Source organism: Podarcis liolepis (assembly GCF_965112155.1).
Source record: "Podarcis liolepis genome assembly, chromosome: 3".
NCBI lineage: Eukaryota > Metazoa > Chordata > Lepidosauria > Squamata > Lacertidae > Podarcis > Podarcis liolepis.
Genome location: NC_139557.1, coordinates 53098559 through 53112632, shown reverse-complemented (window position 1 = coordinate 53112632; position 14074 = coordinate 53098559). Strand labels below are relative to the sequence as shown.

The following is a 14074-nucleotide window of genomic DNA, read 5'->3' as shown; positions in this document are numbered from 1 at the left end:
TTCTGTAGCAATGTCTCTGCAGCACAGATAAAATCAGGTTGTCTTAAAAACTGGAGTGCCATTTTTATTTTATTCCTTTTCATTCCTTCCCTTTATTTCAGTTGCAATCTTTAACTCTTTCAATCTTTAACAGGGCTTTTCAAGGGTGGGGGGAGAATTGGCATGAAACTAAATGTGTGTACACGCCCTATGACTTATTACCATAGATTCCAGCGAATAAGATGACCTTTTAACCCAGGAAAAGAGGTTAAAAAGTTGTGGGTCGTCTTATACGCCGGGTATGGAGCCCGCCCACTGCTGCTTCAGAAGCTGCCGCAGCAGCGGACGGCAGGCTCCTCTCCATGCCGGGAGGAAGCTGCCCAGCAATGCTAAGCTGGCTTCGCTGGGCGGCTTCCTCCTGGTGCAGAGCTGCCCAGCGTATTAGGCAACTGGGCTTATAAGACGAACCCCCAAATTGGCAGCTGCCAATTTGGGGGGGGGGTCGTCTAATACGCCCAGTTGCCTAATAAACCGTAATCTACGGTACAAACCTGAGGATAATCCAAAATACATTTTCACTCAGCTCGTATAAGTCTCATCATCTTAAGTGTGCTGTAAGAATAAAATGTCTTGGTATGCCTGAAGGCCAGAAAAATCTGCGAAGAAAACTACAGAAGGATGTTGTATACAGAATATTGGCTGCAAATAGCTCTTTGGGGGCAAATAACAGTTCTGGGGCCAATTGTCAGTGTGAAAATGGCATAAGGGAAAGAGTTAACCATTGTCCCAGTCTGGAAAGGCCCTCCCTCATTGCTGCTGTTTTATTAATAAAGAGGAATGATAGCTCTTAAGCTTGCTAATTTCTTTTTTAAATGGTTAAAGTAACACGTAGTTTTGACCCTGGAGAGTTTCTTTACCACCCTCAGTTAAAACTAAGGACATGTGCTTGACTACTTTGTAGAGCAGAGGCTGGGGTCACCAGGCCACAGGTCTTTTGCTGGATGTGTTCTATATATGCATATGTTTATACATACTAGGCTTTTTTTAAAAAATGTGTTGAGTCTTCAGAACAAAGCTTTTTGGATATTCTTCAATCATTTATCTTACGTTTACCCCTGCAGCTCTCTCACAATTAATTTCTGTTCCTGTTGGAAATGCAACTTTCCCAGCCATTTTAACAAAGAAAACAGTTTGAGGGGAATCAGCTGCTACAATCTCAGCCTTTGGTTTCCACAATGATTCCCCTGTAGCTTCAGAGGGAAGGGCCTTGCCAAGCCCTGTTTGTCCTCCTCCTCCTCTACCTCCCCACTTTTAACTTTCTCGTGTGTTCAAATCTCCTTGGCCTCTCCCTTCCTCTTCCTCTGGCTCCCCAGCTGTGCCCTGTTGCTCTTTCCTTTCTTTGTAGTTTCATTTTCTCCGCAAAGCATCCTGGCACATCTGTCCCAAGTTTCAAAAAGGACACCTCCTGCCATCACCTTCTGATCATCCATCCTAGGGGTACAGGCATCCACCTCACAAGGGCATGTCAGTTCCCTGAGGCAGGCTTTCAGCTTGCTAGCAACTCCTTCACATTCTGAACCTCTAGCAGCTGTTTGCAAGCTTCTTGTTCATGGGTGTTTCACTGTGCAGGGAAGCAAGTGGACTAAGGTAAAGTTAGCAAAGAAGCAGAAACCCTTGTGCGAAACTACTAAAGCTTGACTGTGCAAAATGTATGCTACAACATATTTCTGAGGCAGCATTAAAGGAAACACGTATTTCCTTGAACAACAGCAGCAAACTCTAATATTGAGACCACTAGGCAGTGGTTCCTAATTAGCTAAGTACTGCAGACCCTGTTTTTTGAAAGCCAAGCTATGACCCCCTCCCCTTACTTTTGAAATTTTTGATATCTCTGTGGTAGTTTTTGTTAGATGAATGGTACTACTGAACCCCTTGGTAGGTTATGCAGACCCCCTGGGGTCCACAGACCACCAGTTGAGAACCACTGCCCAAGAGAATACTTTGACTTCTTCCCACCAACACCCCCTTCTCCCTCCCTGATTCTTGAACCCTCCTGACTCCAGTGATTGAGACTCTCCATTTCTCATATGCCCCATTTTGTCTGTGTCAGCCCTTTCAAAGGCTAGGGAATAAAGACTGTGGTTCTGGAAAGGTGGGTGGGTGGGTGGGTGGGTGTAGGTGTGTAGGCCAACTATATACAGTTTCAATTATAAAGAAATTTTTAAAACACAATGTTATCACTTTCACAGTTAGTGGTACACAGATTTACACATTGGACAATCATTTATGTCTATTACTTCATAGAAAAAACCAAACATTCATTTTCTATAATTAAAACAGTATCCTGGGTTCTGAAGCTGTGGGCATGATGTTTGTCACTTGATTTCACTGCCATATTTTCAGTTATTGGATGACATCACCACTCCATAAATCCATATTCTTATGAAACCCAATCTTGTGAAAGAGAACATCTGTTCCAGGAAAAACCATAGATGATCTTTTCACACACTGTTACAAGATATCCTCATGACTTGTTAGTAGAGACACACATTGGCTACTGCAAAATGGAGTTGTCTGGCTGCTGATTGAAATGGCACTTCCTCCTTTGCTATCTGGCCATCTTTTTGTTTTGACTGAAAACAAATTTACACATGTACTATGCATCTAATTGCTCCCAAAGTGCAAAGTGATGATTTGACCATTGATGAAAGAGAATATCCGCATTAGATTCCCTTCCAACAAGAAAGTAAGTATAGGGAAGGGCTTCCTACATTTCTGGAAAAGAGCTCCTATTGCATTCATAACCAAGGACCCAGATATATGGAGTATTAATTTGCTCTTCGCAGCTTCTGAGGAATCCTACATCTACACATGGCATAAACCTCTTTACCCACCTGGAACAGCCTTCATGTAAATAGTTGGCCCTAAAGATATAAAAATAAACATAAAATATATTCAATATAACTAGCAACTTGAAACATTCTGATCATAAAGCAAATATGAATTTTGGCTACGATCCAGCACAGTACTTAAATCTATGTTGCACTGTGACCATATGCGACACATCTAATCATATTGTATCATTTTGGCAAGAGATTGTACCAAATAATCATTTTCTGCACGTTGCATTTGCAACCAGTAGATTTTTTTGAACTGCATTCTAATATGTTTTGTGACTCACTGCCAGCTTGGGAGAGGCACCAGTCCACAAACAATACAAATTATTAGGATGCTCCAATTCAAAGGGAGATTCCCTCCAAAGCGGGGTTTCAGTCAAAGCCTCCTTCCATATGTTTGCTGGAAATGTGGAGTGGGGTGGCCACTTGGGTTGGCCCACTCATGTATAAATAAACCTTTGGCAGAAGCTCTGATAGACATATCTGAAGAGAGGAGCTTTAACAGATTTTCCTCTGAGAGGTAATGGAAACCTGTATGTAACAGCTACACCATACGTTTACAGATAGGTAGCCGTGTTGGTCTGCCATAGTCAAAATAAAAAAATTCCTTCCAGTAGCACCTTAAAGACCAACTAAGTTAGTTCTGAAGAAGTGTGCATGCACACGAAAGCTCATACCAAGAACTAACTTAGTTGGTCTTTAAGGTGCTACTGGAAGGAATTTTTTTATTTTGACCATACAATTAAAACACAAGGCTGCACACCCGAATCACGGGAACATTCGCTGGGTCCCTTGCAGACATAAACCCTGGCGCAGTAATTCCAATTGCAACCATTATAATCCGGCCATGAATAAACTGCCTCTGGTTTAATATTTAACCTTGCGACTCTTATTTTGACTTCGTTGCCCAGCATAGCTGTCAACTTTTCCCTTTTCTTGCGAGGAATCCTATTCGGAATAAGGGAATTCCCCTTAAAAAAAAAGGGAAAAGTTGACAGCTATGTTGCCCAGTAGCACCAATTAAAATCATGCAACGAGACAACTGAAGCAGTTTCCCTTGAAGGGACCATGGACACTCGGCGACAGGGATCCAGTCGGACGAATCCAAAACACCAGTGCAACACTCGTTGCAAGGAGCGAGGCTCCGCGGGAGGAAGCACGAAACGGGCCACCCTCGAGCCCGTGGAGTCGCCGAAACCCGCCGCTGCTGACCAATCGGGAACGAGCAGAGCCGTCTTCTGGCGGTTGCTCCGCCCTCCGAGCCTGCGTTTCCCCTCCGTCCCCTTCTAATGGTCGCGTCCGTGGCCTGGAAACCTTTGGTGGGGAAGCGCCACTTTGTCGGAAAGGGTCCGGATTCTTTTGAAAGGAAAGGTATTTTTTAGCCTCTCTCCCGCAGTTGTCCGGGGCTCGTCAGAACGAGCGGGAAAACCCGTGAACTCCTCTAGTCCGTCTATCCAAGTAAATGTAGAGCCATGTAGGAAATGTACGCTGTGAACCTACATATTATTATAAAGCCGGTTCCTGGAGAAAGGAGAGGGCAGAGAACTTTGTGGATTTTTATTTTTTATTTTAATGCTATCCCACTTCATAGCTTCATAGCTCCTTCTCTTATCCGCATTCTAAGCAGTTTGCTGAAAATACTGGCGCGTTTTTGACTGGTCAGAGATCATTTGTCAAATCGTGTTTTTTGCAACGTTTCTCAACGTTGAAAAATAATGTGTAGGTAAATTGCAAAGTTGGTTCACCAAACTAAACAGCTAGAAACCTTTGGAAGTTGTTATTAGCGGCTATTTATATCATGCTTTGTATGATGAACGGTGAACTGGTAGTTTAATTGTACACATTTTATGTCAGTTTCAGACATTTCCTCTTTTACCTCTTCTCTGTGTGTTGGCCTATGACTGCAAGCAGTAAACATTTGATCATATTCATTCATCATAAGAGTGGCTCTGTTGTGCATTCATTAGAATTGTTATTTTTTGTTGTTGGAATGGAGAGGAGGGAGAGAGAGAAGAAAACATGCAGATTAAAGAAATAGAATAGTTTAAACTCAGTTCATATTAGGAAAAAGTGTCAGAGCCCTTGCCTCTGATAAATTATGTATGCTCACTGGGAAGATTTAATGATCTCCCTCTTCCTTAGTATATCTGTATTATAGAGGAAGCATAACATAGCTCTAAGGAGCATGGTGGCCTTCCCCACCAAAAAAGAAAAAAGACACAAAATATCAGAAGGTAATGGTAAGCAGGAATTTAATTTAAAATAAACCAGCAGCTAAAACATGTTATGGAAGATTTAAACAAAGGAACCAGATCTACTAAAGTTTTCCTCATTTGATTTTTCAACAGTCAGACTGGGGAGAACTGAAATGCCAAAATATTTTGAGAAAATATTGATCTCAGTCATGCTGTTGCTGTTTCTTAGAAGGGAAAAAAACAAATACTTGTTCTTTCCATTGGTACTCTTTTATCAGAAATAAACTTTGGGGAATTATCAACCAAATTCTACTTGTCATGTGCAAAGTTCAAAGGAAGTTCAAAACCTAAGATGTTTTAAAGCAGGGTACGAAGGCCACTCTCTACTAGATTTTTTTAAAAGTACTTGTTGATCCATAAACTGTTCCAACATGAATGCCATGGCTATCAAAGCAACAGGAGATTCGATGAATATGAATATGCTATGAATACAAAATCTCTGCATTCTGCCAGGACTGTCAAAGACACAATACTGTATATTGATCTTGCCCCATGCTTTGGGGTGACTTTCTCTTCTTCACAGATGGTATCTTTTGCAGACACTGTTTGCAGATGTGTAGTTGGACATTGTGCAGTTTCATGTTGACCTTTTGTTCCACTCAAAGGAATGACTGGCTAATTGGCTGTGTTTTAGTTTAGAGAAGAAATTGTGCTTGCTTGCATACTCCATCTTCTCTTTACTTTGTTATTTAAACAGTGGCAGAGCTGCCGTGGTTTTGAAAGGGCCTTCAGCAAAGGCCTATCCAGTGGGTCCCAGTATGCATTGTTACACCTCTGACCAGGGCTTATCTTGCAGTGACAACAGTGAGCGACCCTTTTAAGTCTCGCAATAACCCTAGTGTACCATGGCTCTGAGGCATAGTAGGAAATTAAGAAGGCTGTGAGCCACTGCTAAGGAAGCCTGTAGCTGAGTGAAAACGCATCCAGACTAATGGACCCTGCCAGGTGGCTGGGATCCAAGAAACTGCCCAAAAGTGCCAGGTGCTGTCAATGAAGCTGAACGGATACCTAGAATAATAGAATCATAGAATCATAGAGTTGGAAGAGACCACAAGGGCCATCGAGTCCAACCCCCTGCCAAGCAGGAAACACCATCAGAGCACTCCTGACATATGGAGTAAGCTTTATATCCAGAAGAACCTATTCAGTCAAGTGCATGGGTGAGGTCCCCTATGCTAATCCCTTTTAAGATATCTATGGATTAAGAGCCCTCCATATCTTGTTCCACAATGGACAGATTTTTTAAAAAAGTATTCTTAGATTATTATTTTTTTAAAAAATCATCATATAAGAAATCCTTGTTTTGTCTTTAGAATTTTATTTTCACCCCCCCCCCCTTTTCTCCTTCCACTTCTCATAACAGAACATGGCCAAGGCAAAGATTGCAGTCATTGGTGCAGGGCTCATTGGCCTCTCCACTGCTGTTTGCATTTCGGAATCTGTCTCAGGCTGCAGCGTGACTGTCATTGCTGACAGGTTTACCCCCAATACAACAAGTGATGTAGCTGCTGGGATGCTCATTCCTCATATTTACCCAGGTGAGTGGAATTTCCTTCCTAAGATGCAAAATGTAAATAGGCATAGATATTTACGTTATGTATTTATTTGTTTTCCGTCCTTCTTCCTAAGGTCCCAGGGTGGCTTACAACATTAAAACAGAATATTAAAAATGGTTTTAAGCAACTCACAACAATAAACATAAGGTGGGTCCTAAACATAACGCCTCAAGTGTCAAAATTGAAGGTAAAGAGGTGCGTCTTCAGCATCCTCCAGATGATTTTCTGTATTTACTATCAGCTCCCAAAACGGGCTTCAGAGAGGGGTAACTGTAGTTTTCAGGGCTGATTCCATGACAAGTGGATCAGTGCACCACGAGCAACAAAACACTGAAGTGGTTGCTGTGAAATGAGTGCCGCTATTGCCAAATTGAGATGTATGTACAGTTGACTCAAAACTTACACATGTTTATCTTGTGCAAATCCAGCTTTATATGCATGGCCAAAAAGGATCCCTCCCACCATTGCACTCACCTTGGGAGCGTGTTCAGAGGTGCAGGGAGAGTATGTTTTATTCATGATTTTGACTTTATGCATTATCCCTGGAACATAACCTCCACATATGTTTAGCATCAACTGTAGGTCTCTCTCTCTCTTTACAGTAGTTCTATAAGGAGAAAAAGTAGCAAATCTAAAATATTACACATTGCACTTGCACCCAATCAATAAGCTACTGACATTCTTTGTAATATTGCCAGGCTAGGGTCATTCCAAAACTCCATCCAAAGAGTACACAGTGCCTGTCATAGTACCCCTATTGCTGCATGCAAGACTCTTCCCTGTTCTGGACTCTGTACGTACACTTTGCTTCCAGGCAGAAATATTTGCATTGTTTATTTGGCCATGTTACATACATCACAGAAGCTGGAAAATATATCCGTTCAACTACGTATGAAGGTAGTCAGTATTTTACAGGAAGAAGCAGCAATCACTTTGCAAGACTAGATTACAAATCAAACCACCGTCAAGCTCTATTGTATTCTAGATGTTTCGCTGAGTATGGAGAATAGAGATATGAAACTATAAATTTAAAACATCATTTAAAATGTGTTTTCTTTCTGCTGTGCAGACACACCGGTTCATCAACAGAAGCAGTGGTTTAAGGAGACCTTTGACTACCTGTCAGTAATCTGTAATTCCTCAGAAGCTTCAGAGGCTGGGATTCATTTGGTCTCTGGGTAAATAAGGAAGGCTGTACTATGCTTACTAAAAGCAGAGGGATAGGTAAGCCTGTTGGCCAAGCAGAGTCCAAGGCACATAAAGCAGTGAAGGTCTGGACAGTGCCTGTGTGACTGTCTGGGTAGGAACCCAATGTACACTGACTTGAGGAAGAAAGGTGGGCTATAAATACAATAAGCACATAAAAATGCATGCATTGGAATTGTATTTTGTGGCCATGTTTTAGAAAGGGGAAGAGACAAAAGCAATATGCGCTCATGAATTACTAGTACTGTATTACTGAATACTGTGTCCGGTTTTGGACGCCACAATTTAAGATGGACATTTATAAGCTGGAACATGTGCAGAGGAGGGCATGATCAAGGGTCTGGAAACCAAGCCTTATGAGGAACAGTTGAAGGAGCTGGGTATGTTTAGCCTGAAAAAGAGGAGTCTGAGAGGAGATATGATAGCTACCTTCAAATATCTAAAACGGTGTCACATGGAGCAAGTTGGTTTTCTCCTGCTCTGGAGGGTAAGTAGGACCTGAGCCAATGGCTTCAAGTTACAAGAAAGGAAATTCTGACCAAACATCAGGAAGAACTTTCTCACAGTAAGAGGTGTTCAACAGTGGCACTAACAAACTCCCTAGGGAGGCGGTAGACTCTCCTTCATTAGAGATTTTTAATAGAGGTTGGATGGCCATCTGTCATGGATGCTTTACTTGAGATTCCTGCATTGCAGGGGGTTGAGCTAGATGACTCTTGAGGTCCCTTCCAACTCTATGATTCTATGATGATGATGACGATGATTTAAATTACTATACCACCCTTCATCTGAATATCACAAGGTGGTTTGCAATATAAAAACATGAAAATACATGCCATAATAACAAACAAACAAAATTACTCCCCCCATGCAATTCTGTGAAAATAGCATCCTAAATGGAACCCTTGGGATATGCTGCTCCCAGTGTGGTATCTGTTTCCCCCCACTGTCACATAAGCACATGTTTTGGTATCATATGAATGAATGGTAGAAATTTATTTGGGGCTGGTCTCCCAATGGCTATTCATCATGGTGGCTGTTTAACAGCTTCGTATTAAAAGCAGTAGAGCAACAGCAGGAGAGGACTGTTGCCACTAAGCCCAGCTTGTGGACTTTACAAAGGCCCTAGTTTGGTAATCGGGGGAAATACATCTTAGGAACAGGTGTAGCAGGAGCACGGAACTACCCCCCCCCAAAAAAACCCCAACCACAATTATATGAAATAATTTTGTTCTTAGATAATGATTTTCCAATAAATGTAACAGAACAGAATGGCTGTGTGTTTTACGTTCCTCCTCCCTTTCATGTCTATGAGCTGGCAGATCTTTAAAACCATTCCTGAAGAGAAGCCTCCATTCTGGTCTGATGTGGTTCTGGGGTTTCGCTCGATGACTGAACAGGAAATGAAGAAATTTCCGCAGCACAAATGTGGTCAGGCCTTTACTACACTGAAGTGTGACTGCCCACCCTATTTGCTTTGGCTGGAGAAAAGGTATGAGTGTTTGGGTGGACACCTTGCTATAACAAATGAAAGAACCGTATTATTGGATAAGACCAAGATCCTTCTATCTGAGCATCCTGCCTCCACCAGCAGCCAGACAGATGTCTCTGCATGCTCACAAGCAGAATGTGATGGCCCTTTGTCTGGTCAGGGATGATGGGGATTGTAGGACCACAGCTTCCCTGACCCAGCTTTCAACACACTGCCATTTTCTTATTGTGGTGATGTGATGCAAAGTGAAACAAAGACCAAATGTTAAGAAAGTGCTCCCTGATTGTAATGCAATAGCAGTTCTATTCTTACACCATGTTACAACATGGGCTGGCAGTTTTGCTTCAAAGCAATCACACGCTGAGTGCTCTTTATTCTTCCAGTGTGCTGTTCTGACATATGAGCAACCTCACGGGGAACTCATGCCTTGTCATGTTTCATTTTTTAAACAGTCCTGAAAGTGGTGCCGACGCTCAACTAAATTGTAGAATCCATTTAGTATCTGTCAGGCAGGCCTGTGGGCAAAGGCCTCTGCTGCCCCTCATTTCTGTCTTACACTCTTGTAATTTCCCAAAGGAGCTGCCTGATCCTCAGAGCGAGTCATTGGCACAAAACTCACTCAAATAAATGCTGTTTTGCTGATAGGCCCGTTTGAAGGATGGTGTCCAAGTAGCTGAAACAAATGATTAAGATTTCTTCCACTGAGTGGGTCAGAAGGAAGTGTCTATTAGATGTGTAATTTATTGTGTACCCTCAAATGCCCTGAGCACTATTTATGGTGCTGTTCATCAAAAGATACAAAAAGAGAATCAATCATAAGCACTTGGCTGGAACCCACGAGCCTCTTCTGTAGGCAAGAAGAGTTTTGATTGGGGCACGTCGGCTACTTTTCAACTGTCACAACAAACTTCAGAAACATAAAATTGGGAGTGACCTCAAAGCCACTTCCAATTCAGGAGATGCAGCTGCAGCATAAATGATGAGCAGCCTCTTCTTCAGACCAAAGGAATTAAGAGTCTACCACCTTCTGATGCATTCAGTTCCACGGCAGCATAATTTTCAGCTGCATAAACATTGCAATAGCTTAAAAAAAACTAAAATGAAAGAAAACCCTGGGAAAACAAAAACATCTTTGCCTCACAGTTAAAGGATTGCCACTGAGAGGGGGCATGTCCCATGAACAACTGATTTGTTGAAGGCACAAGAGGGTCATGATTTTTTAAAAAAGAATTGTGCCCACCTGTGAGGATGCATTGGTGCGGCACAGACAAGTGAGATTTCAGCATAAACCAAGGGCCAACTTAATGTCCATCAGCTCTTGTATCCTGCTTTAGCCTGACACTGGGATGCATTATTTTCTGGTAGAGGTAGATGGGAAATGTGCTTTTGCTTTTTCAAGGATGGGCACAATGAGCAGTTTCCTGTAATTTTGATCTATGTGGGTTTCTGTGCACATGTGTTTGCAACTGAACAGATGTTTTGTAAGAGCACAAAACACCCCTGGGAAATGCAGCCTCCCTCAAAGCTCTGTTCTCTGACTTTGTTCAGTGCATTTTTGATGATGATGATGATGATGATTTATAGTGTTTATAACCTGCACTTCAACCGGCAGGTTCACAGGCGGTGCACAATGTTATATTGATACTTTAATGTCAAACAAAACCAATAACGATAATAAAAGCAACCATTCCATCTGCTGAAGATTAATTCATTAGCTCCAAAGACCTGAAGAAAAAAGTACACATCTTTATGTGATGGCGGGAGGCTGGTGTTGGGGTGTGGGAAGCTTTATCTTCCATGGGGGAGAGTTCCACAGTTGCAGAGCCACAAGAGAGGTCTTGTTCTGTGCCATCATAACCATGAACCACCACTGTCAATAGAGCTGCAGGCAGGGCCTTTCATATAAATCTTAAGGCCTGGGCTGGCAGATGGTGAGAGAGGAGCTCCTTCAAATTCCTGAGTCTCAATCTGTATAGGTCTTTACACACCACCTCCACCTCAAATTGGGCAAACAGAGAGCAAACAGGCAGGCAGTGTAGCTCAGCCTCTTATGTAATACAGACTCGGAATTAAAACACAGAGGAGTGAGAATCATCGGTAGGATTGTGCAGGCAAGCTTCTGCTTTAAGTAGCAGAAGCTTCCGCAGTGGGTTAAAAAAACAAAAAAACTTCTGTTTTTCTGAACAGCAATCTCCAGCACCAAATCACGAACAGCTCTGAAAGTCTCCTCAGTTCCATAATTGACATGTGGATTGGTGGGCAACTGTGCAAGAAACAGAAGTCTAAAGTTCTTGTGGGTGCACAAAACTAATTGCATGATATTTTGGATCTTGACTCAGCACTTTTCCTGATCCCTGGAAAAACTGCTCTTTGGTGGAGAAAAACTGCTCTTTGCCGGAGAATGAAGGAGACCACCTAACCTGTGATTTCCCACTTGTTCAGTCCTTTGTTATTCTTTCCAAATTGCATATTTTTCCTGCTTAGATTGTAGAGACATTGGGACTTACCAAAACACACACACAGCCACACTTTTTGATTTTTGTTCCACTAACTTTACATAAATGAAGAAGTGTGTATCTGAAGAAGTGTGCATGCACACGAAAGCTTATACCAAGAACAAACTTAGTTGGTCTCTAAGATGCTACTGGACAATTTTTTAAATTTTTTTTAATGTATTTCGACTGTGTCAGACCAAAACAGCTACCTACCTGAATCTTTACATTAATGAGATATTCTACAATTTGAATAGATACTTTATCTCTTGACTAAACTGGTGGCTATGAACTGATAGCTGAAGGAGATAGGATATACTCAGCATTATGTCTATAAATGCATGCTTTAATTTTAATTGTTAATTGATTTTAGTATTTATACTCCGCCCATCTGGCTCGGTTTCCCCAGTCACTCTGGGCAGCTCCCAACAGAACACTAAAACAGAATAAAACTTCAAACATTAAAAATTTCCCTAAACAAATGGATCCCATTTGACTTGTGTACACTTCTATTCCATAAGGTTTTTCAATCTCTTCACTGGTTTTTTTCTCAACAGTTTCTTTTTTAAAAAAGTAGGATGAGATTATCTGGATTGCATATTGGGACCTTTCTGTTTTTTTCTTTCCATCTTTCTGTTTCACACTAGTCAAAGACCATCTAAATTATCTTATATCCTTGGCCTGCGTAACAGTCAGGCAAAACATTCACACTGATAGATAATGATTTCACCTCTTGATTTTTTTTTTCTTTGCAGGCTGAAAAGAAATGGGGGCCAGGTACATGCTAGAAAAATCGAAGACCTGTGGGAGCTGCGGAGTGACTATGACATCATAGTGAATTGCTCTGGCATTGGCTCCAGGAAGCTCGTGGGTGACCTCGAGATACACCCCGTCAGAGGTCAGGTTCTCAAGGTCAAGGCCCCTTGGGTAACACATTTCATTCGGGACGGCGATGGATTAACCTACATCTACCCAGGGATGCACAACATAACGTTAGGTGGGACACGGCAAAAAGGCAACTGGAAGCTGTCTCCAGATCCCAGTACCAGCAAAGACATATTTGGCCGATGTTGTGCTCTTGAGCCATCTCTTCAGGCAGCTCAGGATATAAAGGTGAGGGTGGGCCTGAGGCCATCCAGGTCAGCCGTGAGAGTCCAGAAAGAGATACTGGTTCGAGGCAGTGGAAAGCTTCTGGTGGTGCACAATTACGGACATGGGGGCGGTGGATTTTCCGTGCACCAGGGTACAGCTAAGAAAGCAACACAGCTGGTTAAAGAGTGCATTGCAGCCCTTGAAATGTCAAGGCATAAGGCAAAACTGTAGCCTGTAAGGTGAACGTTCATATTCTCATTTCTCTCTCTCAGTAATTACTGATATAAATTGGATTAGTGTGTTAGTTTTGAAATCCGGTCAGGAAAAATGCCGTTGGGTTGATTTACAGAGGCATCTCTCTCTTGACAGCTGAGCACTTGATGGCCAGCAGGGGAATGTGAGAACTGGCTGAAAGGTGATGGGAGGAGAGGTTCTGTCTGCAGTGTTTAATCTGTAATGCAGTTGAATACAAAATATTGAGTCCCCAACCCTTGCAAAAATTTCTGTTGTGAAGCTCCATTTCACCAGCAGAGGGCAGCATTGGATCAGTCACTTATTTGAGCCCTATTTAAGGTGCTTGGGATTGGGGGATGCTCTGCATGGTATCTCTGTCTTTAAAAACCAGGGATGGCTTGGATGGTTCAGAAGCTACAGCACTGTGGCATTCCAAGAGTCTCCTACAAGGTCCAGGCCAGACTTCCCCCAATATTTCCCAGAGCAACCTGCTGTCACCACCTACTCCTTTACATAGAGGAATCAGATTTTCCCTTTATTGGCTGCAATTCAAAATCAGTATGTGGAGTGAGATCTGCTAACTTGGAATCCGCCAGACCAGAATACATTCATAAATTTAAAATTGGTATATAATTTTGGATGGAGCGCCATCCAAGCAAGTGGACTTTTAATATAGAATAACAAAGAATTATGCTGTCATAACCTGGCATGCTTGTCTCTTCTCTTCAGCAGCTCTAACACCACTCTGACTCAGCTCACTGCTCTCCCTAACACTCTGCTAATTCCTCGTCTGCGTCATTCTCCACTCTCCAATGATCTCTATCAATTGACTCCGCCTGTCACTCACTCTGACTCCACCCAGCACCCCATA

At 42.3% G+C, this 14074-nt stretch overlaps 1 protein-coding gene across 2 annotated transcripts; it reads left to right on the top strand.

The window, feature by feature from the left end:
- The first annotated feature begins 4099 nt into the window (after positions 1-4099).
- DDO (D-aspartate oxidase) lies at positions 4100-13905 on the top strand. Of its 2 annotated transcripts, none has more exons than XM_083497899.1 (5): positions 4100-4247; positions 6495-6669; positions 7757-7865; positions 9209-9385; positions 12633-13905. In XM_083497899.1, exons 2-5 carry the CDS (start codon positions 6498-6500, stop codon positions 13198-13200), a joined length of 1026 nt encoding a protein of 341 aa, XP_083354025.1. In that variant the 5' UTR covers positions 4100-4247; positions 6495-6497; the 3' UTR covers positions 13201-13905. The 2 variants fall into 2 exon arrangements, with proteins under 2 accessions (XP_083354025.1, XP_083354026.1); XM_083497900.1 differs by lacking the exon at positions 4100-4247 and adding an exon at positions 4315-4334.
- Positions 13906-14074: the final 169 nt, after the last annotated feature.